Source organism: Platichthys flesus, chromosome 16, assembly GCF_949316205.1.
Source record: "Platichthys flesus chromosome 16, fPlaFle2.1, whole genome shotgun sequence".
In the NCBI taxonomy this organism is placed as follows: domain Eukaryota; kingdom Metazoa; phylum Chordata; class Actinopteri; order Pleuronectiformes; family Pleuronectidae; genus Platichthys; species Platichthys flesus.
Genome location: NC_084960.1, coordinates 10613391 through 10637661, shown reverse-complemented (window position 1 = coordinate 10637661; position 24271 = coordinate 10613391). Strand labels below are relative to the sequence as shown.

Sequence of the window (24271 nt, the reverse complement as noted above, 5' to 3'; positions counted from 1 at the left end):
TTCATCTCAACAAGTTGGAATCGACTGTTTCATGTTCAATAAATGTCTGTTATGTATAAAGGTTTAAAAAGCGCTCACCAAAAATAAAATTACATTCAACTATGTTTAGTAAAACCACTAAAACCACAATGACTTTGTCACCAGAACCTAAAGCTTATCAATGGAATTAATATTATTAAAAAAAAAATTATTATAAGAAATAACCATTAAAATAAATATTTATTATCTTGAATTTATAATGCCATTTTATTCATATTTAAATAAAAATAAAAATGGCTAGTAAGATTTTAAGACATGAGTTTGAGGCTAGATATTTGACAATTTAATCATGCATTATAAGAGATTACCAAACTGCAACCAAATTTATAGAGCTTAAAGTGAGAAATTATCATTCTTGCATAAAATATCAACAAAAAGGTTCATCTCTTTTCTGCGTTGTCTATTTTGTAAAAATAGACATTTTTTTTAAATTGCCATATTATATGATATTATGTTTAAGAAGGTCTATCTAGACATCCTTTCAGAATAAGGATTTCTAAATAAGCTGGCTGTAATAAGTGTATAGGACAAATCCTCAATAACCTAATGTGTGTTTGACCGATACAACACACAGCAGTAACATTCCTGTCCATGTGATTTAATACAGTGTGTTAAACCCCAGAGTTCAAGCAGCACGGGTCTGCACTGTGTTTCCCTGTGGCAGGATCATATTCTGCTTGGCTCTTATCTCTCTCTACGCTCTTGGTCTATTTTTGATTTATTCTGGTAATCGGAGTCCCACAACAACGTCCTGGATTACACGACAAACAAGGTCAGCGAACTGTTAAATACTTCGGAAATTGACAAAGGAATCCTCACAATGCTACTGTTAGAATATCCTGCTTTTTAGAGAAAAAAAGACAGAGGTGAACTTCTGCTTGAGTAAGGTGAGCTGCGTTCAGAGTTTTTGGGGGAGTTTGGGCGTCATGTTTTAAAAATAACCATGCGTCAGTTCTTAAAAAGCTGTTGCTCGTAGCTAAACGTATCTGTGAAATGAAATGTCCCACTCGTCAGCAGGAGGATATTTCTCTACTAGCATAACTTCAGTCCAGATCTTTCTATTTATATGTCCACCCCGACTCCTATTTTAGAGGCTGTTTCTCTGCAGAGTTTTTATAACACTGTGACAGGCTGTTTCAACAGTCTTCTCAAATAACTCAGAGGTGTTTGTGGCAGAATTCAAATCTAAAGTCCCTCCTGAGTGCAAATCTTCTGCTGTCACCTGGCTCTCCTCTGTCAAGCTCAGGTTATCCAAGCTAATATCTCACAGATAAAGAGTCCCATGCATGTGACGCCAGTTTGTTTTATTCTGAGCTGTAGTGTTAATTTGAGAATGAGCAATGTGCATGCTCAGCAAAGCATCACAACAGGGGATATGACTCGAGGAGCTAAAGCATTAACACTTATTTCTGAGGGGTAAAATGAGGAAGCTGTGCAGAGCCATGGGAGGGGCCTGGGATCCACGCCTTGCCATCCAAACACTGTGAGTGAGTATGGCCAGCAGAAGTGCTCATCTGCAGGATGACCTTTCCTGTCCGATCTGTGGTCATATTCTCAGCAAGCCAGTGGTGCTCAATTGCAGGCACCGATTCTGTAAAGCCTGTCTGAAAGACAGCTGGGACACACAAGGCGCTGGGGATTCACACTACTGTCCTCTGTGCTGGCGCCGTTCCTCCATGGAACAAATAGTTGTGAGCTCGGTGCTGGAGAAGGCCTGTGAGTCGTTCAAGGAGGACAGCAGGAAGAACGACCCAGAGGCTTGTAAAGAACATGGGGAGAAGCTCTCCATGTTCTGTTTGGAGGATTTGGAGCCGATCTGTGGGGTGTGCGTGAAGGCAGCTGCACACGCCGGACACAGGCTTTACCCCATCGGGGAAGGTGCTCATGACTGTAAGGTAGGCAATGTGAAAGTCTCATGGGTGGTCTCCACAATATTTCACCTTGGCAGTACATTGTTAAACAAAATCAGCTACTTTGGAAACCTGGCGTTACCAACTCAATTGTTCTTGCAGATTGCTGCTGGAATTAGTGTTAATGATATTATCATTGAGATATGTCACTTTGCTCAATGTGAAGGACTTGTATCTAAGGTCAACAATAGTGTGAGTGAGCCTTAAAATAGAAATGAGAACCTTTGCTTTTTACTTTTTCTGCAAATTCACAAATGAATTCCTGGTATCTATCCATGAACACATGAATAGAGGTGACCCTTTTATAAAGTACACCTTTCCAAAATTGAGGAAATGTGTTGCTTTCTGTGTATTTAACTTGATTAATTACTACCTTTATGCTTCTCTAAGCCTGAAATGCTGACATGGGCCAAGGTGTTTGGCCGGGTTCATTAACTTTCTAATTTTAGGTTTATATTTTTGGTTTGTCATTACTGCCGGGGTCCAGAGAGGACTGAAACTCGACTCCCACAAGGTTTCTTTGATGCGACATTCCTTCTAGTCCTGCGGTCCTGACAAACGGGGACACCTTGAGTAAACATTGTCCTTTTGTGTCCATACCTGGACTCTAAGCTGCACGGGCCTCGATTTTGTTTATGTGAGAAGGGCATTAGATCATTCAGCGATGATTTGTCATTTGCTTTGATGCAGCTGTTACATGGAATGCTGTCGTGGAAGAGTATGTGGCAGCTGAAAGCCCCGCATTGTTCCTACAGCCTGGCCACCTGCCATGCTGACCTTGTTTTTAAGTGTCAATGCCATGTAACTGACTTTGCAGGAGGAACTGAAGAGTGCCCTGGTGCCTCTGAAAGACAAGTTGCAGCTGTACAAGAAGGCGAAAGTGGTCTGCGAGGAGATGGCCGAACACGTGAAGGTACTTTGAGTCCCATCAGCACCAAATGTTACTAAGGGCCACTCAGAGAGCGTCGGTGTGGAGGTGGTGATTTCCCATCGATCATGTCTCTTTGCAGAACCAGGCCGAACACACTGAAACACAGATCCGAGAAGAATTCGAAGCCCTCCAGTGTTTCCTGAGGGACCAGGAGGCTGCAAGACTTTCCTCTCTAAAGGCTGAGGAGGCTCAGAAGAAGCTGATCCTTAACCAGAGGATCGAGGAGATGAACAATGAAATGACGTCTCTCTCCAACACCATCAGATTAGTGGAGCAGGAGATGAAATGTCACGACATCGCATTTCTTAAGGTAGATGAAACAGATGCTTCAGATCTTTGGTGTGACAAATCTTAACAAGCTACTGCCTGACATTCACAAGAACTCATGAAGTTTGTCCACTTTGTTTTTAGAATTACAAGGAGACCGTAAGGAGGTAAGTGTTATCACCACATCCAATATCTGGTTTAAACCTTTTCTTTCTGAATAAAATTATTCAACAACTGACTTCTAACGTATTTTTTTCAGAACCTGGCGGAATTCCCTTGACCCACAACGGATTTCTGGTGCTCTGATCGATGTGGCCAACCACTTGGGCTCACTGAAGTACAAAGTGTGGGAGAAGATGAAGAGTATAGTTAGATACAGTGAGTTCCTCAAACAAGAAGGTCATGTGTTCTTAGTCAGCTCTTTCCTTGCCATATTAATATCTTCTACTTCTTTTCCTTTCTGCAGACCCTGTGATTCTGGATCCCAACACAGCAGCAAGCTGCTTCATCCTCTCGGAGAATCTCACAGTGGTACAGAACTCTACCCAGATCTTCAAGCTGCCAGACAACCCTGAACGCTTTGACATCAGTGCCGAGATGCTGGCCGCTGAGGGCTACTTCTCTGGACGCCACACCTGGGAGGTGGAGGTGAAGGACAACACCTACTGGGTGGTGGGAATCGCCAGCGACTCCATCAACAGGAAGGGGAAGCACGTGCTGACACCAGCGGAGGGGTTCTGGACTATTCGCTTTCGCAACGGAGAGCACAAGGCCTGCACGGCGCCATGGGAGCCGCTGACCATGACGAAGAAGCCGGGAGTAATAAAAGTGGTTTTAGACATGGACCGAGGCAAGGTGTCCTTTTACGACCCTGGAGAGAGGACGCCTCTCTACACATTCATGGATGTCATCACACCCAGGGCCTTTCCCTACTTTTGCAGTGCCTGCAAAGAGCATCCACTGAGAGTCCTACACACCAGGATATCCGTGTCAACAGACTATTAATTCAGCATTATTGAAGGAGATGATCACAGTTTACAGCACATGAAATCTGTAACTGCACCTCAAATGAACGACTGAAACAAAGAAATGTTTAAATTTTTTAATTTGCGTTAAAACAAATGTAGTCTGAATGATTTGAACTTGTAAACAGTGTCACAATCTCTACCACTCATATTACTACATTGATAAGATTTATTACATAATATAAGAGTAACAATGTGTGACTCGGGTTTGCATGGCACACTAACTACTGTGATTTTTTTTCCAATTTCTTTTGAACCCTTTTCCAAGAAAAACATGAAACAGGTGTGGAGTTTCATATAAGGCACATACAGTACGTGTATTTGCTAACCCAAGCCAGTGTTTTTCAGAGGCTCAAATATGACATTGAGATTAGTTTTCCATTGCATTAAAAAGACTCTATGGTTAGTGTTGGATTTAGTTGCCTAGTGTACAGCATGTTGAAGTCTGGTCTTTTGAGTTTCATCCAAACACATGGCCGTAAGTATCTTCACTCTCAAGTGTTGGCTAAACCTACACAGAAATAAACTTGCAGCATATTCCAAACATTGGTAAAATACCCTGTAACAGAGTTTGACTTGACGCTAACCGTGCAGTCCTAATCACGTTATTGTAACATGCTCCTATGTCAAACGGGTTATGGGAGACACCCATTCTATGACTGGCGAGGCTCAAAGGCTTTTTGAGGTGTTCTTTTAACATTTTTAAAAAAGTTATTAAAGGAAATAAATGCCCTCACATTGTGCCCTGTCCTCATACAGTGTTAAAACTTCATCTGTAACAGTTCTCTCTCTATGTAAGTAGTTCTCTCAACTTCCATGAGCAGTTAAAATCCAGGCAGGTCTGACTGATCCCAGCACCAGCCGATGCCTGTTATTCTCCATCTCTCCACCGTCTGTCTCCCCAAGGCACCTTCACTGCCCTGCTGTGGCCGACACGTCATAGAGACATTCTTCCCTCCGCTATCGCATTGTATAGCTCCTCATCAACAGCCTCATAACGCGCAGCTCTGGCGTTCAAAAAGTAGATCTGGTCAGTTGTGAGACGTGGGTCGTATCCCTCCCTCTGCAGCCTGGTCTTCTGAATTTTGAATGTACCTATGCAGGAATGTGGAGATGGATGGATTGTGATTAATTGATATGAAAAGATCAGTGATGGTTGATAGTTTTATGGACTCAGGAGGAATATGGGACGGTTTACCTGTGGTGTCTACATTTGGGGAGATTCGGAGGAACACGGGTCGAGCATACGGAGGAAGAGCACGCTGGACTTGCTGCAAGAAATCGTTGCAGTCGAAACTCCCTGTAGCATCTGCAATGGCAGCCATGCCTGCTTTACCCTCCACACCTATAATAATGAATAAGAGACATGGAGATAAATGATTACCAAGTAGTGCGTAGAGTCAAAATCAATGTGGCAAAAGGGTAAAGACACTTATGTTCTAAATATAAAGCTAAAACACAAAGAAAAACAAAAGTTAATCACCTGGCACGGCTGCGCCATACACTGCCACATCAGTCTGACCCAGAAGGCTGCTGAGTATGCCCTCCACCTCAGTGGTGGAGACATTTTCTCCCCGCCAGCGGAATGTGTCTCCACCGCGGTCTCGGAAGTACATGTATCCCATGTCATCCATCACCAGCACGTCACCTAGGAAAGACATACGAGTAAAGACTATGTCTAGTCCACAATGATAAACTAGTACTCCTAATATTACTCACACTGACAAAGGAAGCCATCTAACGTTGCATCAAGTTTTCAAGTTTCAACATTTAGGAGCTATAAATATCTTTATCTCCAACATTTTAAGACTCCTTGCATTTAAAAAGAAAATGCAAACAGCAAGTAACTGTATGTTCAGTGTTATAATGCAATATTACATATATATTGCTCCAATATAAAATACACATTTTGAAGAATATTATGAAGAATTGGCAACCTGATAAATATGCAGAGTCATTTTTCTTGAACACATTGTGAGCTATCTTCTTCTTGGTAGCATCCTGATTGGCGTAACCATCAAATCTTCGTAATGGGTCCTGCTGGTTGATGCGACCCACCAGAAGCCCCGGCTCCCCTGCAAGACAAGGAGGAGTTTAACAGTCATATTATAATATAAATAATTAGGCTTATAATTTTAATTTGGGTTGTTAATCATTTTTTACATGTTCTAATGTTCAGAAAACACATCACTCATACTGTCCATTGCTGCAGCTCCTCTTTTCAGCCTCTGTCTCAAACACTTGTTTTTGTAAATTGGCAGACCCATACACATAAACACTAAAACAGAAAAAAAAACTACCAAAGCATATAATGTCTCCTTTAACAATAACATACTACATCCAGCAAAGCCATCATTGTATTAGTTACCAGGGCGGCAAGACACACAGAGGCCCCGGCTGTCTCGAATTAGCTCCATGCTGTCCTCGTCCACCCTTACCAGACGGATTGGGTACACATTGGGGAGAATGCGACTGTTGAATCCACAGGCTCCCACCTGGCAGGACAGAAATTAATTTAACACTGATCCACTGCACATTTGATCAGCGAGCACATAAGTTAACACGGAGATGGCTGACCTTGCCGTCCATGTTGGCAATGCTGCAGTTGCACTCCGTCGCTCCGTAGAACTCGCCAATCTGCGCCACCCTGAAACGCTCCGTGAAGGCCTCCCACACACTCGGGCGCAACCCATTCCCAACCGCCAGCCGCACTTTGTGGCCCTTTTCCGACGGCCGCTCCGGCTGAGACAGGAGGTAGCGGCAGATTTCCCCGATATACTGCACCACCTACAAAAGGGGAAGTAGACGTGTTATTGTGGCAGAGGTAAAAAATGTTGTTTTATAATTGTTGACCTCATAAAATATCACTCTCACAGTGCAGTTGTATTTGATGCAATCTTCCCAGAAACGACTAGCAGAGAATTTCTTTTTCACCACCACAGTGAGGCCATGGATCAGACACTGCCCGACTCCCATGATGTTACCTGGCAAAAAGAGAAAGCTCACACGTCAGTGATGGAAACACTAAGGGGGGGGAAACCGTTTTCATTAAGAGCTGGAGGCTGTCATGACTTACCTGCTGAGTGATAGAGAGGCAGGCAGTCATAGATTATGTCATCATGGCGCATGCGGAAGGCAAAATACCCAAAAGCAGCGATTCTGTAGTAACTGTCATGGGAACAAACAAACACATACTGTGAAAACTGTGGAGGGTTGTGTTTCTTTTAGTAGTTCAAGAAAACGTACCGACTGTGTACCACAATGGCGGCCTTGGGGAGTCCCGTGGTGCCAGAGGTGTAGATATAAAACAGACGGTCTGCAGAAGAGAACGCAACAGAGGATTACATTTAAAAACTGTAATCTTCACAGCTTTTCATTCACTGAGGGAATTTTACTGGTGAACCCGAAGAAAGACAGAACAGAAAATAAAGTCGAAAACAAAAGAATTTCATGGCAATACAGACATTTGAACAGTTAAGTAGAGGATATCTTAGACTCACACCCTAAAATGCTGACTTATACCATATGTTGGTTAATCTGAGACAGATGTATCATTGTTATTCAGACGGCCCACATCTTAACGAATCATACTTGATACCCTCCTCCAGACAGATTTTGCTGTCCAGTGAAAACCGTCATTATCTGTCCTGAATTAAAGATAACTCATATCTCTCAAAGTTCTGCACAGCCAAGCATTCACATCCCCAGGTTTGAGTTAAATAATTACTGGGAAGCAATTTCACATCAGAAACTTGACAACAAAGGAAAATTAATTACTGCACTGCATATCCCTGGGAATTCAAAATAGTGCAAAAAAGAAAAAAGGTTATCAACCAAACAGGATTTGGACTTTGTTTGAAGAGGGTTATTTAAAATGAAACTACTCATTAGCATAGTTATTACGTTTCAAATTCAGTAAGGAGATAAGGTACTCACCGCTCATGCCTTTAGGGGGAACACAAGGTGTTGGAGCATGTCGGGATGCAGAGGCTAAATTTGGGTCCAGAGGATGAGCTTCCAGAGAGGCTGCATGTTCTGCACTGAGGTCTCCGGTAGAAAACCGTACCATAGACTGGGAGATGGAGGAACTGACTTCCAACATGGCTAAAAGAGGGAGAGGAGAGAGCGTCAGTCAGGGTTAGGTAGTTTTCATAAATTCAAACTGTAAACACATATATAATAATTTTGGTACAATAATCAAAATACATTCTGAAGCCATGTCCAATCCTGGAAACTGATGAATAAGACGGCTACATCTTAGTGACCAGAGTCTATAAAGACAAAAAGGGAAGTGTTTGTGTTGTCACCAAAAAAGGTGAAGCAAAGGTTAACCGACTTCACAAAATGATGATGCAGAAAGAGCTTCAAGAGCACTGTGATCACTGATGAGCATGTTCTGACTGAATGATGAGTCTGAGTCGCTAACCATCACAGTGTGTGGTCCACACAGAGACAGAATATTAACAGTGTGACACCACAGAGAGAAATGTTGAGCACCTCACATGATGTCAGACAAAACATGATATTTCCCCTGAGGTTGATCAATGTTTTACTTTGGCCTCTAGCAGCAATATAGTCACAAGTGGTAAAGTGATATTATGTTATGATAGTGTAATACAACAGCTTAGAATAAATGCTGCCACTTATGAAAAATTAAAAACTAAATACAAAACGCCATGATCGGCTTTTCCTGCCCAACCACATTCTTACCATCTGCAAGTTCAGCTCCGAACACAATAGCCCGTGACCCCGACACCCCGATACAGTGCAAGAGGGAGTCATTGCGCAGGTTGAAGTTGATGAGTGCAGCTTCCACCCCGACCTTGGCCAAGCCCAGCCAAAGTGCCACCTGCAGCGGCCTGCTTTCCATGAAGAGGGCCACCACATCCCCGGAGACCCACCCCTGACCTCGGGCCCAGTGGGCCACCGCGTTGCACTGCTCGTCAAGCTGGGTGAAGGTCCACGTTTCGCCTGTCGCCTCGTATATCAGTGCTGGTTTGTTTGGGTAACGTTTCACTGTCTGAGCGAAGATGGAAGGAATGTTGGCCCCATTTCGCATGTAGCGCCACAGAGACAGCTTCACCCTGAACAGCACATACAGGCCGCTGTTGAGGGCCAGAGTGGAGAGAGATCAGGGGAAATGAGGATGAGTGAGGATGTGCACCAGAACACAAGCATCAGAAATGTCACCGCTCACATCCAACTTACATGAGGTCGCGCTTGGCGGTGCGAGCTGCAACATAGAAGTATTTCCAGCTTCTGGTGCCCAGGTACACCCCGAGTCCTGCCACGAGACTCCAGGGCCAGGACACCCCAAAGAGACGCAACAGTCCCATCGACCCCAGAGAAGCTGAGACACTTGCTGCATTGTGCATTCTTGTCAGGAAGGAAGAGGAAATAGGAAAAGATGAGCTTTGAGGAAAAGTGATGGGTTTCACTCAGGAAATTGAATTACCGTAGAGCAGACTGTGCATAAAATATATTTCTTTCTTACATATAATTATTATATCGCATTATATAATAGTTCCATAATAGTTAACTATTGTATTATAGTTAAATATGTATGTATGTATGTATATACATTGCAAAAGAAAAGTTTTACTTCTCTTGAACCTGGACGATCAATATTTTATTTAGATATATCTAAATAAAAGATCAGACTTTTTCTGGCAGTTTATGAATATTTGGGGCCCGAGCACTGAGCAGTAGGAGACAGTGGGAGGCCCTATTGAAATTGTAAGGATTATTCAGGGTGTATCATGACCAGACAAACAAAAAAAGGTTGGATGTGCAACTGGAAAAAGCAACAGGAAAGCTGCAATTTTGATTTTAGTGGCCATATTGGCCATTTTCCACATTTTTTCTTTGATGTACTTACATCAGATCAACTTCTTATGGAGATGGGTGTCATCAACATACAACTCCACTCCTGCAGTGACAGTGTCTTGCAAAGTTGACATATCTCTCTCTCTCTTTCTCTCTCCAGAATTGGGACATTTCCTCAAACCGTTTAAACCTTGAGGTACGCCGAAGGTTCATCCTTCGCTGAAGGAGACGATGTTGTCATAACTCCACTGTGCATTGTCCTATCACCACCAAAGTACGGTCTCATGATCAGAGTCCAAGCCTAAACAACTCTATGTGTCAATATTTCCTCAGGGTCCTAGCGCCACCTACTGATCAGTGTGAAGATGAAGTTGTTGTAACATTGTCCAATTGAGACAAAATTGCTCATTCTACATCAGAGCCCCTACTTGAACAGATCTATTTTACATTGGATTTTACAAATTACAGTTACTTAAAACCATAAGAGGCACTAAGATCAAACTTTATCCGCCTCTTTACACATTGTTCTATCTCAGTTTGTGTCAAAACTCTGTGAAACTCAGATCAAATTGCAGTCAATACACAAATCGTGCATTTGACCTCTTTAGCTCCATTTTTTATTTCCTCTTATCATGATGAATCGTAAAATGATTTCCTTCCAATTTATTTATTATCACTGTATCATCATATTATTATTGTGTCGAACCCTTTTGTGAGTTACCCTGGGATTCCTAACACTAATATATCATGCAAGTATTTCCAAATATTACTATTATTGTCTATAGAATATAAAGAAGTTGTAAGCACTTGTTCATCGGATTCATCTGGAATTTCGGACCGATGCTGTTGTTTAAAAAACAATTTATCTTTTGCTAAACTTTCTGTGTGTGTGTGAGTGTATTGTGTAAAACCCTACGTATGTTAGTTACCACCAGAGTGAATACACACGAGTTAAGTGCAGGTTCCTAGCATCGATAACACAACCTCGACTTACCTCCAAGTGGATGCCCCGAGGCGATGTCACCCTTCACCCACTGACCTCGACGCTCCTCACAACTTGTTCTTCAAGTTGGTTTCCCCTCCCCGTGGGCACCGACAAGTACCGGGCTCGTCCTCCGCTTGCCGGGGTGGGGGGTCACGTGAGGACACAGCTCCGACGTGACCACTTCTCACCGACCGGTACTTAAATAACCGTAGGAGCACTTTTCACAGTGCGATGCTAATCAGCGCGGGTGTTGTTGTTGTTGAGCCGTTTTAGAAAAGGACGCTACGTTTAGAAGAGTGACCTACCGACGCTGGAGGACTCCCGCCGGCTGTCTGTGGGCTGGAGTGTGTAGTTAGTTATCGGGTAGCGGGACTGGCCGAGCTGGGAGTGAGAGGAGTGAGCTGCTGGGAGCATCGGTCTGTTCTCTCTACTCCATGTTGAAGTGAGCCTCTGTCAGTGAAGGACCGCCCATCCCGGCAGTGAGAGTCCTCCAGCAGCTTCGCCATTGGTTCACCTCGACGCCTCTTAAGCCGGTCTCGTTTTTCGATTGGACAATACTAACGACCGCCTGGTTGCCAAGCTCAGCGATTGGCTGGAGACTGCAAGTGATAGTGGTGCCGGCACGGATTACTAAGTACTTTCTACTTTGTTTGTGACAGTTTATGGCTTTCGATTGTGTCCGAGTTTGAATATGAGCTCATTAGGCTACACTCCAGATCAGTGGGTGGCAGTAATGTGCCCTACAGAAGAAAAGGAAGAAGAAGGAGAAGAAGAAGAAGAAGAAATAAATAATACTAATAATCAGAAGAAGGAGAAGAAAAAATGAATAAAGAATACTAATAATCAGAAGAAGAAAAAGAAGAAGAAGACAACCTTCATGATGTTTATTTGCCGTTGTGATTCCCCATTTGTCATAGTTTGCTTTTCAAGGCCACCCTACGATGTGGAATCCATCAAACCCAGGTACCAATAACACAGCAAAGTTCTCCCATTTTTCACACATATAAAATAAAGTATTTATTTCCTTTCTCATATGAGGAGCAACATGGTCATTTTAGACTGAAGGTTAGCCTGCGTCCGTCTGCATAGGAACTATTGGCCGTCTCTAGCGGTCTCTGCGTGTAGAAACAACAAATTCTGAAAAGCACCGCTCTCCTCAGCAAGATGTAAACCCAAGGGTCCAAGATCTGATTCAAGGAAGCCATACGTAAACCCAGGAGAGTGAATCCATCTTGATCATTGTCGAATGGCCTGGGGCTTTGGTTGATCTGCATCACAAGAATGCGGACCTGTAACGTATGGGAGATATCGATGATGATTTGTAGCCTGCCAAAGCTTTCTAATGTACAATATTCTTTAAAAATACCTAGCTATGAATTGTGGAGATGGTTCCAGAAGCAACTTATGCGATCTTAATATGTATTACTCACAAGAAAGGGAATCCAGCACACACAGGAAACCACAGTGAGCACCGCCAGTTGAGCCATCATCTCTACGTCCAATGTGCAGAAGAAGGAGGAAGTTGATGCGGAAGATGGACGACGTGTGCAGCGACCTGTTGATTTCATATTCGTATTGCGGGGCTTGATTCTGGCCCGCAGCAATGCCACACCACTCAGGATGTTGCAGAGTAGGGAAAGAGTGAGCGCCGCGAGGCCCAGACATGAGAAAGACAAAGCCAAATAGGTGTCAGGTGTAGATTGGGGTTGATGGATGGGTAAGAAACACCATGTGCCAGGAAACTGGGTAGAGTAAGTCCCTATGGCAAAAAAAGGTAGAACTGCCAGTATGAATGCAAGAGAAGACAGAAAAAACACAACAAGTCGTACATGAGTCACTGTAATCACAGCAGCGTGGAAAAATGGCTGGGTGATGGCCATGCAGCGCTCCACTGCCATCGCACCACCAAACAGCAAAGGGCACAAGCCAAAAAACACCATACTCGCCCCAAAGACTTGACAGAAAGTGGTGGGCTTCTGGGCTTGCATCTTATACTGCTGATCCATGTGTAAATACACAGCAAAGGCCCCTGGGATCACATGACCTCCCAGGTTAGCGGCTAGCAAAGCCATCGTCAACAGCAGGAACGGCGCTTTCGATTGGCGGCGGAATCGGATGCGGGACCTTGCCAGGATGCAAAGAGCGGTGAGGTTGGAGATGGCACCAAATGTCATAATGAGGCAGGACATCCCTATGCCTGAAGATCTGATGGGTGGCCATGTGCTGCCGTTCTGCCAGGGACTTAGCTGCTCCGAGGAGTTGATCTTCATGTCCTGGTGGAGAGTGGATGGCATAGATTAGAAAGCAGGGAAATAAAGGCATGAGAATAGCCGGTGTCGTCATTTACAGAGAATTAGGAACAAATAAAAAAACTGGACATAGTTTAAAGCCAAACATGTTTTAATGTCATCCTATTCTGTTATCTAAAGTGGGTCAAATGCTTACAATAGAGTCTTGATTGCAAAAGTGTGTAGCGGTACGATACATGCTTCACTGGGCAGCTCAAAGACTCATTACTACAAGTGGTCTGCCACTGACACTTGGGATTTAGACCTCAATTAAAAAAAACGAATTTGCAAGCAATAGTACAGAGGAGTGAATAAATGTTCTGCTGAGCAAAGATAGTTTTTTTTGTCTTTGTCTATCATGCACATTAAAGGACATAGTTTTATTCTCACAAAAGCAAAGTAATCACACTGCCTTTTTAAATAAAGAAGGGCACTTGTGTCAGTTCTGCTGCTTTTATTTCTTTACGCCTGTTTCTCCACCCATGTTTTGCTTTTATTTGTTTTGACACGTAAGAGCTCTCACTTGTCATAAACCTTCAAGCTCATTTACAGTTTATTTTATTCTCTATGGAATTGCAGCTTTCCAATGCTGCAACTCTGTGGTTGCATGCTTCACTAATGTGTTAGTATATTTCACACAGTATGTTGGTTTCTCCTGAAGTGTCAAGATGCCTCAGTTTGTGTGTCCGTGTTGAGAGGGAGGTGGAGATGGGTTTAATTGTGGGATAGATAATAACTTACATCACTCTCTAAATAGCTGTGATATATGAGTTAGTGTACAAGTAATCCCCCCCCCCTTTTGTGATACATGATGCAAAAAGCACTATACCATATACTGTAACAGGTCAAATAATTATCACTTTACAGAGAGATTTTATTCTAAGCTCTTTTCTCAAGAGCATTTATTATGCATGTGGATGGAAATCTTAAAAGAGGACTTACATAACAAAAGGTTCAAGGAGCGGACATTCCATAAGAAGATAAGTAGGAAGTCAAACCTGTAGATAAATTTCATAGCCTCATGTTCTTTTTTATCTTTTAGAAAAAGACTATTAACTCACAGCGCAAGCAGTTCATACTTATATTATCAGCTTTAATTTACCAATTATTTTACTATTATAATAAGAAGAATGATTTTGATTCTGATTATTTCCAAATTACTAGTTACCCACATTATGGAGAAACTGTATGTCCAGAATCTTAATATCATCTGTTATTTCAATTCTCCAGACAAATACTTTTCTCACACATCAAACTCTCTTGTTGAATTTTCTTCTGCTGAACACAGGGTTCTTAAAAAACAAGACATTTCCCAATGATTCATACGCCATAAAGATCGCCATGTTAATCTCAGGGCAGCTCTTCCACTTCATCATCCGTGTCATAAATTCCTCTACGTCTGGATCTTTCTTTCTCCTCACGTCTATCATTCTTCATGAAAGTGGATTAGGTTAATGAAATAAATGATGAATCCCAATTTTCCTAGAGATCCACCTCTTACTTCGTGCATCAGTCTTATTTATTATATTTAACACATATTTTAGCTTCAGTTAGTCTAATGTGCTGCCTGAGGGGAATGTGCTTAGTATTTTGTCTATGAATAATAAATGAAACTCACCATCGGAGGATTCTGGATGAATGCTGGATTGCTTGGGATGGCTCAGCGGGAATGAAAAAGGACAAACGTGTCTCTCCTGTCTACCGAGCTGCCTGATTTGTCACATTCACTTATCACTATTGTCCACAATCATTTACTCGTCTTCCTCCTCTGTTTCCCCCATGACTCGCTGACACTTTCTCGTTCTCCCAGGTTGTTGCCTTCTCTCTCTCTCTCTCTCTCTCTCTCTCTCTCTCTCTCTCTCTCTCTCTCTCTCTCTCTCTCCCTCCCTCTCTCTCTCTCTAGGTTTTATTATATCAACACTCGTTGTACTTTCCACCCCTCCTTCCCTCTCTCTGTTCCCTCTATCTGATCATCTACGGTAAAGCATTTGAATCAGAGCTGATCCCATCTGTCCTTTTCATTTAGTAATACTGATTCAATGGTAGCTTAATACATGAGCAGCCATATTCAGGGTCGGCCATCACCAGTATTTTTTTCAATTCGATTTCATAACATGTTTGTGTTTATGTGGCTGTTGATGGAAGAGTAAGATGGTTATTTGATTTTTAAATGGTTACTGGTAAACTTTGGATCCTGTGTGAAAAAGGAAATACCCATGCTGAACTAGAAAAAAAATATTATTTATAAAAACACCCGTGTCTTAAGATGTCCTCGTGCAGGAGATTAAGCATAAACCAAAAGATGCATCAACCTCTACTCTTCCAGTTTTCAGGGCTTCTTTAGGTTTGTTTGCTTTTTGAAGCCGCCATGCCTGTGATCTGAGATAAACAGGAAGGAAGAGAGAGACTACCATTTCCTCTGTATGGTTGTTGTCTTACATAAACAAGACAAATGTGTTCCAGTAATAAGCAAGGGGCTATGAAAAAGAGCATTAGATATCAACAGACAGACACAAATATATAGGTATGATTTTACTTACTGTATGCAAAATTGCTAAGTTATCTGATGTTTAATTTGTTCAAACCCAGCCAAAAATGAGGTTTGATAAAACAAACGTTTAAGCAATGTTTGAATAAGAATGTTTCTTGTATATTTTTAATAAAATTATTCAAGAGATGCATCAGAATAAGTGCTTTATTTTAAAGCTTCCAGCAGAGGCATGAAAAGGTATGAACAAACAAAACCACACACACACACACACACACACACAAATACACACATGATACAACACATCTGGTAATTACACTACGAAAGATAAAATCATTAATTCGAAATGCTAAATGTGTAATGAACCAGCACTTACTCACATACATTTAATATATTCTTTAGGCGATCGTACATAAAATATAAAATTACAGTTTTTAAACTTATTTGAACTAGGTAAATAAAAATAATATTTTCAAATGTAGATACAATACATAAAAGAAGTTACAGCATGCAGAACAGAGAATGCAGTCAAATAAAAGAACCCGGGATATATACACAAACATACATACATTTAAAATCCATCTCCGTATCTTAATTTAGTTTTTTGGTCGTACGTTACCCAGTGAGTGGATCAAAGAAAGTGCTTGCCTTGTAAAATATCCTTCAGATTGTCTCTGTCTGTTGTTTTAAGTACCTGGACGACACAACAAGCTGTATTCGATGTACCCAATAAACAGGTCTTCATAAAATATCATCTATCATTTGTATTTTTGCTCCAAAATCAATATATTATTTTTTCAAGGAAATCCCTCAAATCCTTGTCAAAATACAAAGGACCAGCTCATGTTAATGAAAGCTACTATTTACACCATTTTGCAGTAAAGCAAACTTGCCTTGGCCACTAATAAGAGTGCATATATACAGTAATTCCCGCTTTGCTCTTGAGTAACTGTTCCGTCTCGTCAGATCTGAGACTCTCCCGTGTCCTGGGAGCTCTTGGACGCCTGAGGATGACAGGGAGGAGGAGTCAGATCAGTCACAAAGCACTTTGAGTGCACTTTTATAATCATGACAAGGTTTGTGTTGGCCCCATCATTTATGACACACTTCACATCTCCTCTCAAACTCGTATAATGTCACCCTGGAATATAGATTAACAGTCCTTTAAACAATTCAATTACAGATCAAGTGTTAATCTGGGCTGTCCAAATGCATATTCATTTTTTTGATTTAATTTGACTTCTGCTTGACATATATAACAACCTCTTCCTCCTTAAAAAAATTGGCGTTTCATATGAAAACAACCAAATAGAAAAACCGTATCAGATATTACTCAGTTTCACATTGCTTCAGTACAAATTGCAGTTATAGGGAAATACAGTTGGATATGACTAATTCTATAAACAAGAAACATAAGTATAGAATTGGATACAGCTTACATGTGGTTTGCTGGAGTTGGAGTAGCTGAACTCTGAGTATTTCTTCTTCTGGGGTGCACAGCACCTTTGTAGGATGTTTCTGTATTCTTCCCTGACCTGCATTGGATCACATGTTAGAATATGAGTTTAAAAGTGCAGAAGAGCTTGTTATTTATTGTTTCAGACGAGCAAAAACCGACCTGTTTGGTACACAGACAGTGCATGACGAAGAGCATCACCCCCTGAAGGCTGCCAAAGATGGTGAACAGGTAAGACAGAACTATGGTGCTCTCTTCGAACTGGAAACATCCAAAGATCCACATGGTGCCCAACACGCACAGCTGAGCCACTGCAGTAATAGTGAATGCCCTGCAGGAGGCAGCAAAGATACATGTAAAGGAAACCCTCTGGTCAAATCTGAGGCACTAATCTCAAAGAGCCTGTTATTTATTGGAACAGATCAAATGCCCAGACATAAACAACATGCATGTTTCCTGTCAAACGCTGTATTACTTTATTTTCTGCAAATTGTCCAGGTCAGGGTTTAAACTCGAGAACTTCTGTGCCAACTTCCAGACTGTGATGAGAAAGAAGAAGATGTTGACCTGAAAGGAAACAGAGGAGAGGTTTTAAAAATTAAAGTACTGAAGACAACTTTCAAGGTTAATTGTTCAGCCCACTAATGGTTTTCTTACTTACAGCGATGATCACACAGACAGGGCCCAGGAAACTCGAAATGAACTCCAGGTTCAACCAACAACTGGAAAATCATTGAGCAAAACCGTGGGTCAACATGAACCGAAGCTTGAATAAAAAAATAAAAAACTCAGCATCAGTGGAGGGACCTTACTATGTCTCAGTGCCGTAACCTTTGGGATTAGCTAAGGCAGAGATGGTGACAATCACAGCTGGGACTCCATAGCCACCTGCCATCATGTACAAGGTTTTGAAGTGGGTGTTGAAGACCAGCACCACCATCCGGAAGAGTTGGATGCCCTCCAGACACATCCAGCAAAATGCTGCCAGGAAAAAGAAATGCAGCAGCCCTGCAACCACTACACAGCCAGCCTAATGCAGGAGAGAGATGGGGATGGCAGCAGTGAGAAAGGCACAAAGGATGCTGAGGAATGGGGAAAGAGAATTAAAGGTTGTTCATACAGTAAAAATTCAGCACCCACATAAATCATTCAGTGTCAGAGACGGCACTCATTTGGACAGTGCAGGAATTTTTGATCACGCAAGCTGTATTTGGTCTATTTTACCCGGTTCTCCGTGCGAGAGATGCCTGCGAGGAAGATGAGGATGGAGATGAAGAGGCTGATGCAGAGGTGGAGGTGGATGGTGGTTCTTGTGCTCTTGATGGAGCGGATCAGCGAGAACGTCAGGATGCACGCGAACAGGCAAATAAGCGAAAGGGGCAGACCCACCCAGGTGATGAGTTGCAACTCAAACTTATGCTGCGAGAGAGAGAGAGAGGGAGAGAGGGAGAGAGAGAGAGAGAGAGAGAGAGAGAGAGAGAGAGAGAGAGATCCCCTGTCAAGCATATACTGTCAACCCACATCCATTTATCCTCCTTCCTTCATTTCCACCCCTCACCCCTTTATATATATATATATATACATATATATATATATATATATATATATATATATATATATATTCAAACATTTTAATCACATATTGTCCTGGCTTGGTTCTTGCCATTGACTGTGCAATATAAATAAATCTGACTTGATTTACACTGCAGATGAAAAGACTGAAGTTATAAACCCTCAACTCTTTGTTTGATCCTGCATGTGAAAAAGAGTTTGAACCTTCACGTCGTAGAGTGCCATGAGCACGGCAAAGCTGCTCAGGTGGGTGCAGGAACACACAGTGTATTTTGGATTGGACTCCACCACTGTGCAGCCATGAGGAGACCACGCCCCTCCATCCAATGAGGAATTCCAGAAGACACAGTGGCTGGTTTCATTTAACTGTAAAAGACATGAAGACACCACTTGAATTAGAGACATGTATATCGTATATTCCAATTACACACCAGCAGAAAAAAAATACCTTTTCTTTCCTCTGTACCTCACTCAGGTGGTTGAAGGTCAGTTTGACCGGCGGGTCGAGGTAGCTTGTGTTTCTGTTGCTGACGGTGACGGTCACCACCTTGGAGTTGATCTTGAAGCTGTGGTTCTCCGGGGGTTTCATCTCACCAAAGAAGCCGTCTGCAGAGTCCTCCAGGTTCCCGTAGCTCAGCAAGGAGAGCGTTGCAAAGCCTGTTGGAATCAAAGCAACACTGGACTAAGTTGCTATTCATTACATTAGCAAATCATCTGTGTGTTGATACAAGTGGGAACAAATGTGTTCATTAGGTCTGATCATCACCAGGGTAATCGGAGGGATCTCCTGCAGCTGTCTCCATCTGCATGTCCAGCCGAGTTTCATTGGATGATGCCGTCACAGCCCCCCTGGGTAGCTCTGCCCCTTTATGTACCCACAGCTCCACCTCTGGACCCAGATGTAAAGACAAGCTTTTTATTAACACTTATTGCTTGTCTGTTTATTAACTTTACATCTGAAGCGTTGTAAAATGAGTGCAAAACTCTGAAAAGAATACGTTGCCTTTGAATCTTTCTGTATAAGTGATCAATAAACTGTGAATAAAAAGGAGAAAAAAAAGCAAAGAAGCAAAAAAAAAAAGAAGCTGCAAGTATATATCAAACCTGTGTGCTTGGAGGACATATTTGTCCCCGGGGTCTGTATGAGGGGTCCGATCAGCCCCAGGGTGGACTCCACAATGTGCAGAAAGGTGGAGACTTTCCTGTTATCATTGAAGGCTCCACCGGACAAGAGCTCGTCAATCACAGACAGCAGCCACTGCAGAGATGTAGAAACACAAGCATGAGCAGGGAAACACAGGAGACAGAGTCAGACTGTGTCAGACTCTCGGTCTGCATACCACCTCCAATCTACATAAACACGGTAGTGCACAGACATATGAACACCATGTGACAGAGCCTGAAGGAGCCAGAGCTTCCTGTGTCTGCACTGGTTGTGAAGATATTGAAGATTTTACCAGATAAAATTGCATTTCTATAGATGTGATGATACAAATGAAGACATACCCTTAAGAGCTTTTCTCCAGAGAGGTTGTTGCTCTCTGTGAGCTTCAAGCAAGTCTTTTCCAAATGCACCACGAGGTCATGTGCACCGTTGAATTTCTTGGAGAGTGATACAGAGAGAATGAGACAAAGAGATAACAGAAAAATATAGAAACATTTTTGAATATATGCTGAGCCGTGATAAAACTTCCGGGGCGGACTTACCCCTATCAGATCGTTCATATCTTTGAAATCCTCACAGTTGAACGCTGAGGAAACAGGAAGTTTGATTGATCAGATGTGCTTGCTGATGACAGCATTCACATTATGAGGAAACCTGCACTCACGAAAATGTTCTGTTTATACATTCACTGAACAAACACTGGTGCAAAATGGATGCTGGAAAAAGTTGAGCGCTGCTGTTTTCTTACCAGAGCACCGAGAACCTTTGACGCCATAGTTAGTGAACCCCGCGTGGCACACACAGTAATGGCCGCCGGCTCCGTGGTGGCAGGTTCCATTTCCACAGATTGTCTGATCAATCACACAAATGTCTAAAATGGGAACAGATCAGGGAGAGGGGAAATGGTTGTGCTGTGTGTTTCAGTCAGCGCTAATGGAAGAATAAATATCCTGGTCCACTCCAACACACATCCAAAATGGTACTTGTTAGTATTTTACAGATAATGGATCAAATAAAAAACATGAAGCAAATTAAGGGACATCCATTCACTGAACCCACTCGTTCTATAACCAAACTTTACTGAGGGATCAAATAATATTTTTTAGATTTCCTTTAAGCAACACAAAAATGTTCAGACAAGGCCCCTGTTTATTTATTTGATATAACGGTAAATTTATTCTATTTATATAATGCCTTACCAAGCATTTAAAGTACATTACAGAACACTTTTGCCTGCCTACCATGACTCAGAATAATGTAAAAACATTTTTGAACTGTTTAACTCACAGCTTTTGCAGCGTCACGTTATAGCTCTTACCTTCACATTTCTCCTGACCATCGGTGAAGTTTGATTTGCCAGATTTTGTTTCAAAGCCAGCGTTGCAGACACAAAGATGGCTGCCGATCGTGTTGATGCACGTCGCATGTTGACCACAATAGTTGTTCTCTTCACATTCAACAATATCTGTCGGGGAAGAAGAGGACACTCAAGAATAGCTGCAAATACGGAACTTTGATCAGATTTTTCTTGCCTCAAGTAAAGAGGCACTAAAATCATATCACTACAGCATATGGGGAACAATTATACCCCTGTATATAAATTATCTTACCGATACATGTCACGTTGTCACCATGAATAAACTTCTCCACTCTTGGGGTGGAGATGTATCCATCTTTACAGATGCAGGAGTAAAATGGAATTGAGTTGTAACAGTCGGCATTAGGTTCACAGATGTCTTTGACTCCCGAACACTCATCGATATCTAAAAGTAAAACACATCACATTTGTTGCAAATGATGTTTACTCAATGTGAACTGGACTCTGCCGCCGTTGATTCAGTTCAATAGAAGAGGACTCACCTCTGCAGGTCACATGTGAGTCAGCGGAAAAATCCACATCACCTGATGATCTGAAACCTTCTTCACATTGGCAGTAGAAGCTGCCGTTGGTGTTGGTACAGACAGTATTATCTCCACAGGGTCCATCTGGATAATCATCGTCCACTGCACATTCATCAATATCTTTGTAACAGAAAAAGTATAATTTGAAGGACAACAAGTCAAACATGCTCCTTTTATACATAATCTGTGGCAGAAATCCTTCGTCACATTATATATTTTAAGTTTCTAAATTCTGAGAAAAAAGATAAGCAATCTGTTACAAATGCCATAAACACCCACACATGCCACAACATGCTTGCTTTCCCACGGTGAGTTATTTGTGAAGATTAGTTTGTTTTTCATACCAAAGCATTTCTGCTTCTTGAGAAAAAATCCCTTGGGACATGGTGCTGTGGACAGAACCGTGAATACAGAGAGGCACAGAGCTGAAAAAAACAAGCAGGCAACACGTCAGTCAACAGTTTATCATCCTCCGAACATCACTGCAACATCTGTTACACTTGTACCCAAGCTTAATCTAAACTTTCTCCCCTTTTGAAACATTAAAAAAAAGTTTAGTGCAGCTACAGGGACACAGCAGTAAGGCTCACGCTCAGTAGAAAAGGTAAATACCTTCACCCTCTCCTCTCATTTCCTGAGATTGTTCAGACCGTCTCTGCACCATAACTCAAAATGAACAATAAATCAGTTTCTGCAAAACTCTGCTTCCTAGAAGTGAGGAAACGTGAGCTGGCACCGTGCAACCACAAAGTACTTTTACATCCTCTGCTGTGTGAGCACAGAGTCCATCTCTAGGGGCATCTAGAGTGTTTGGGCAAAACAGGAAGAAAGTGCAGTTGCATTATTTGTATTAGTACGTTGAATCAAGTGTAATCCTCCGATGTCGTGGCCATGAAGATTTGCTGTATTTGTCGACATTCCGGGATTTTGGTATCAAATTATTGGTGTGATACAGTTGATATGAGGAAAGTACGGCACATTTATGGTGACTTTGGGTGAAATCCCTGCTAATACTAACTTGAGCAGACCTAGTGACTTAAGGAGGAACTCAAACTTCTCTGGACAGCTGCAACTACCATCTGTTCACCTCAAAACAGGAACACCTAGAATAAGATACAAAATTGCTTTCTCCGAATCATGACATTAAACAGTGTTTTTACATGGTTGCATGGCAACACCTTATGTTTCTTCCTCCGAGGGCAGATGTGTATGTGTGACTGTGATAACTCTCTCGATCACCATGTCGAGCGATGAGCTCATAGTGAGTAAAAATAGATGGACAGAGGAACAGTGCTTCTCTGTGCAGTGGGGCCCAGATAGTGGGTTATTTGGAGACACGCTGCTTACTTCAGCATCACTCTGCTTCCTTTTCTCCTGATTCATTTGGGCTCTTTCCCACAAAGTCCAGGACCCTTCATACTGTATGAGAGTTTGCGTGTTCTCCCCACGTCGGTGTGGGTTTTTGTGTCTCCGCAGATCTCCCACAGTCCATTGACAAGCAAACTGGTTTTAGGTTATTGGAGACTCTTGAGATGTAAATGTCTCTATACATTTTATTGGCCCTGTGATATGTTGGCGACCTGTCCAGGGTGTACCCCGTCTCTCGTCCAAAGTCACCTGGGATTGGCTACATATTTATATATATGTATATATAGATGCATACTATATTATCTATAGCTAATGGATGGATGGATGAACTTTGGATAAGGGTGATGGCAGTTTTGATCTCAATGGAAACTTGATAAACAAAATGATAAAATATGGAATTTAATAACAACTTGTCTCGACCTTTATAACATGTAGTAAATGTTTGTATTTAAAGGTGATTAAAATGATTCTTTAACACTAAAATTTTGGTCAAAACCATTTAGGCTTATATATAACTTTGTAGGGTACTGCCTCAGCTTGGTTTCCTTTCTACGAGCACAGACTAAGTTTTGAGCTTTTTTAAAAACAGATGATTTCCATTCTAACTACAGTGCACATGGACAACAGATGTGACTCACCCAATATCATGAGGTTCCACCTGCCCGCCATGGTGAACCAATGAACCACTGTCCAGGTCAGTATAGGCGAGAAAGTTCAAACAGCCAAAACACAAACGGAGGAACTCTCCAAGTCAAAGGGTCCAGATCGCTTCTCCTCTTCTCTTTTCTTCTCAACTTCTCTAAAGTGACTGTGACGTAACAAAGGAAAAAAAAAAATCTGCATCGCCCGCTCAACAGTTGTGGAAAAAGTGTGTTTGTGCAGTTGCTAACAAACAAAAAGCTGAATATATATATATATATACAGATGAATGAATCAGTCTCTTTCCTCCGTCCTCTCTCCCTCTGCCACTGTCTCCCTCCTCCTTTTGAATCTCATGTGATGTGCTGGGTCGTCTACATTTTCTGGGGAGGGGTTTCACTCTCGCTGAC

At 42.1% G+C, this 24271-nt stretch overlaps 4 protein-coding genes across 5 annotated transcripts; 1 reads left to right on the top strand and 3 right to left on the bottom strand.

The window, feature by feature from the left end:
- The first annotated feature begins 1456 nt into the window (after positions 1-1456).
- trim35-13 (tripartite motif containing 35-13) lies at positions 1457-4915 on the top strand. The gene is made up of 6 exons (XM_062408540.1): positions 1457-1934; positions 2767-2862; positions 2960-3190; positions 3292-3314; positions 3407-3525; positions 3614-4915. Exons 1-6 carry the CDS (start codon positions 1533-1535, stop codon positions 4150-4152), a joined length of 1410 nt encoding a protein of 469 aa, XP_062264524.1. The 5' UTR covers positions 1457-1532; the 3' UTR covers positions 4153-4915.
- Positions 4240-11444, bottom strand: slc27a1a (solute carrier family 27 member 1a). Its single transcript, XM_062408539.1, has 13 exons — positions 10993-11444; positions 9381-9548; positions 8883-9277; positions 8109-8276; positions 7419-7488; positions 7249-7340; positions 7047-7156; positions 6750-6959; positions 6541-6667; positions 6110-6247; positions 5656-5820; positions 5371-5517; positions 4240-5267 (listed from the first exon to the last, which is right to left on the bottom strand). Exons 2-13 carry the CDS (start codon positions 9545-9547, stop codon positions 5110-5112), a joined length of 1947 nt encoding a protein of 648 aa, XP_062264523.1. The 5' UTR covers position 9548; positions 10993-11444; the 3' UTR covers positions 4240-5109.
- Positions 11445-11825: 381 nt separating this feature from the next.
- Positions 11826-14985, bottom strand: ptger1c (prostaglandin E receptor 1c (subtype EP1)). The gene is made up of 3 exons (XM_062408673.1): positions 14890-14985; positions 12414-13256; positions 11826-12272 (listed from the first exon to the last, which is right to left on the bottom strand). The coding sequence occupies exons 1-3, from the start codon at positions 14890-14892 to the stop codon at positions 12033-12035; spliced, it is 1086 nt and encodes a 361-aa protein (XP_062264657.1). The 5' UTR covers positions 14893-14985; the 3' UTR covers positions 11826-12032.
- A 967-nt stretch (positions 14986-15952) lies between these two features.
- On the bottom strand, positions 15953-24193 carry LOC133971333 (adhesion G protein-coupled receptor E1). Of its 2 annotated transcripts, none has more exons than XM_062408635.1 (19): positions 23861-24193; positions 22199-22279; positions 21813-21974; positions 21563-21715; positions 21271-21417; positions 20701-20823; positions 20495-20538; positions 20294-20389; positions 19892-20045; positions 19554-19676; positions 19236-19444; positions 18992-19153; positions 18440-18634; positions 18028-18245; positions 17877-17937; positions 17691-17782; positions 17378-17546; positions 17199-17294; positions 15953-16763 (listed from the first exon to the last, which is right to left on the bottom strand). In XM_062408635.1, the coding sequence occupies exons 1-19, from the start codon at positions 23889-23891 to the stop codon at positions 16722-16724; spliced, it is 2358 nt and encodes a 785-aa protein (XP_062264619.1). In that variant the 5' UTR covers positions 23892-24193; the 3' UTR covers positions 15953-16721. The 2 variants fall into 2 exon arrangements, with proteins under 2 accessions (XP_062264619.1, XP_062264620.1); XM_062408636.1 differs by having other exon boundaries at positions 19254-19444.
- Positions 24194-24271: the final 78 nt, after the last annotated feature.

What these genes read in the sequence shown, in the direction of transcription:
- trim35-13 (XM_062408540.1), top strand. Translation starts at nt 1,533, where the DNA reads ATGGCCAGCAGAAGTGCTCATCTGCAGGATGACCTTTCCTGTCCGATC. An exon ending in ACGACATCGCATTTCTTAAG is followed by an intron (nt 3,191 to 3,291) that starts GTAGATGAAACA and finishes CTTTGTTTTTAG; the next exon opens with AATTACAAGGAGACCGTAAG. An exon ending in GAAGAGTATAGTTAGATACA is followed by an intron (nt 3,526 to 3,613) that starts GTGAGTTCCTCA and finishes TCCTTTCTGCAG; the next exon opens with ACCCTGTGATTCTGGATCCC.
- slc27a1a (XM_062408539.1), bottom strand. Translation starts at nt 9,547, where the DNA reads ATGCACAATGCAGCAAGTGTCTCAGCTTCTCTGGGGTCGATGGGACTG. An exon ending in CGGAGCTGAACTTGCAGATG is followed by an intron (nt 8,277 to 8,882) that starts GTAAGAATGTGG and finishes TCCCTCTTTTAG; the next exon opens with CCATGTTGGAAGTCAGTTCC. An exon ending in TTGCCAACATGGACGGCAAG is followed by an intron (nt 6,668 to 6,749) that starts GTCAGCCATCTC and finishes CTGTCCTGCCAG; the next exon opens with GTGGGAGCCTGTGGATTCAA.
- ptger1c (XM_062408673.1), bottom strand. An exon ending in TGTGCTGGATTCCCTTTCTT is followed by an intron (nt 12,273 to 12,413) that starts GTGAGTAATACA and finishes CATACGTTACAG; the next exon opens with GTCCGCATTCTTGTGATGCA.
- LOC133971333 (XM_062408635.1), bottom strand. Translation starts at nt 23,891, where the DNA reads ATGGCGGGCAGGTGGAACCTCATGATATTGG. An exon ending in TATGTCCTCCAAGCACACAG is followed by an intron (nt 19,677 to 19,891) that starts GTTTGATATATA and finishes ATCTGGGTCCAG; the next exon opens with AGGTGGAGCTGTGGGTACAT. An exon ending in GGTTACGGCACTGAGACATA is followed by an intron (nt 17,938 to 18,027) that starts GTAAGGTCCCTC and finishes ATGATTTTCCAG; the next exon opens with TTGTTGGTTGAACCTGGAGT.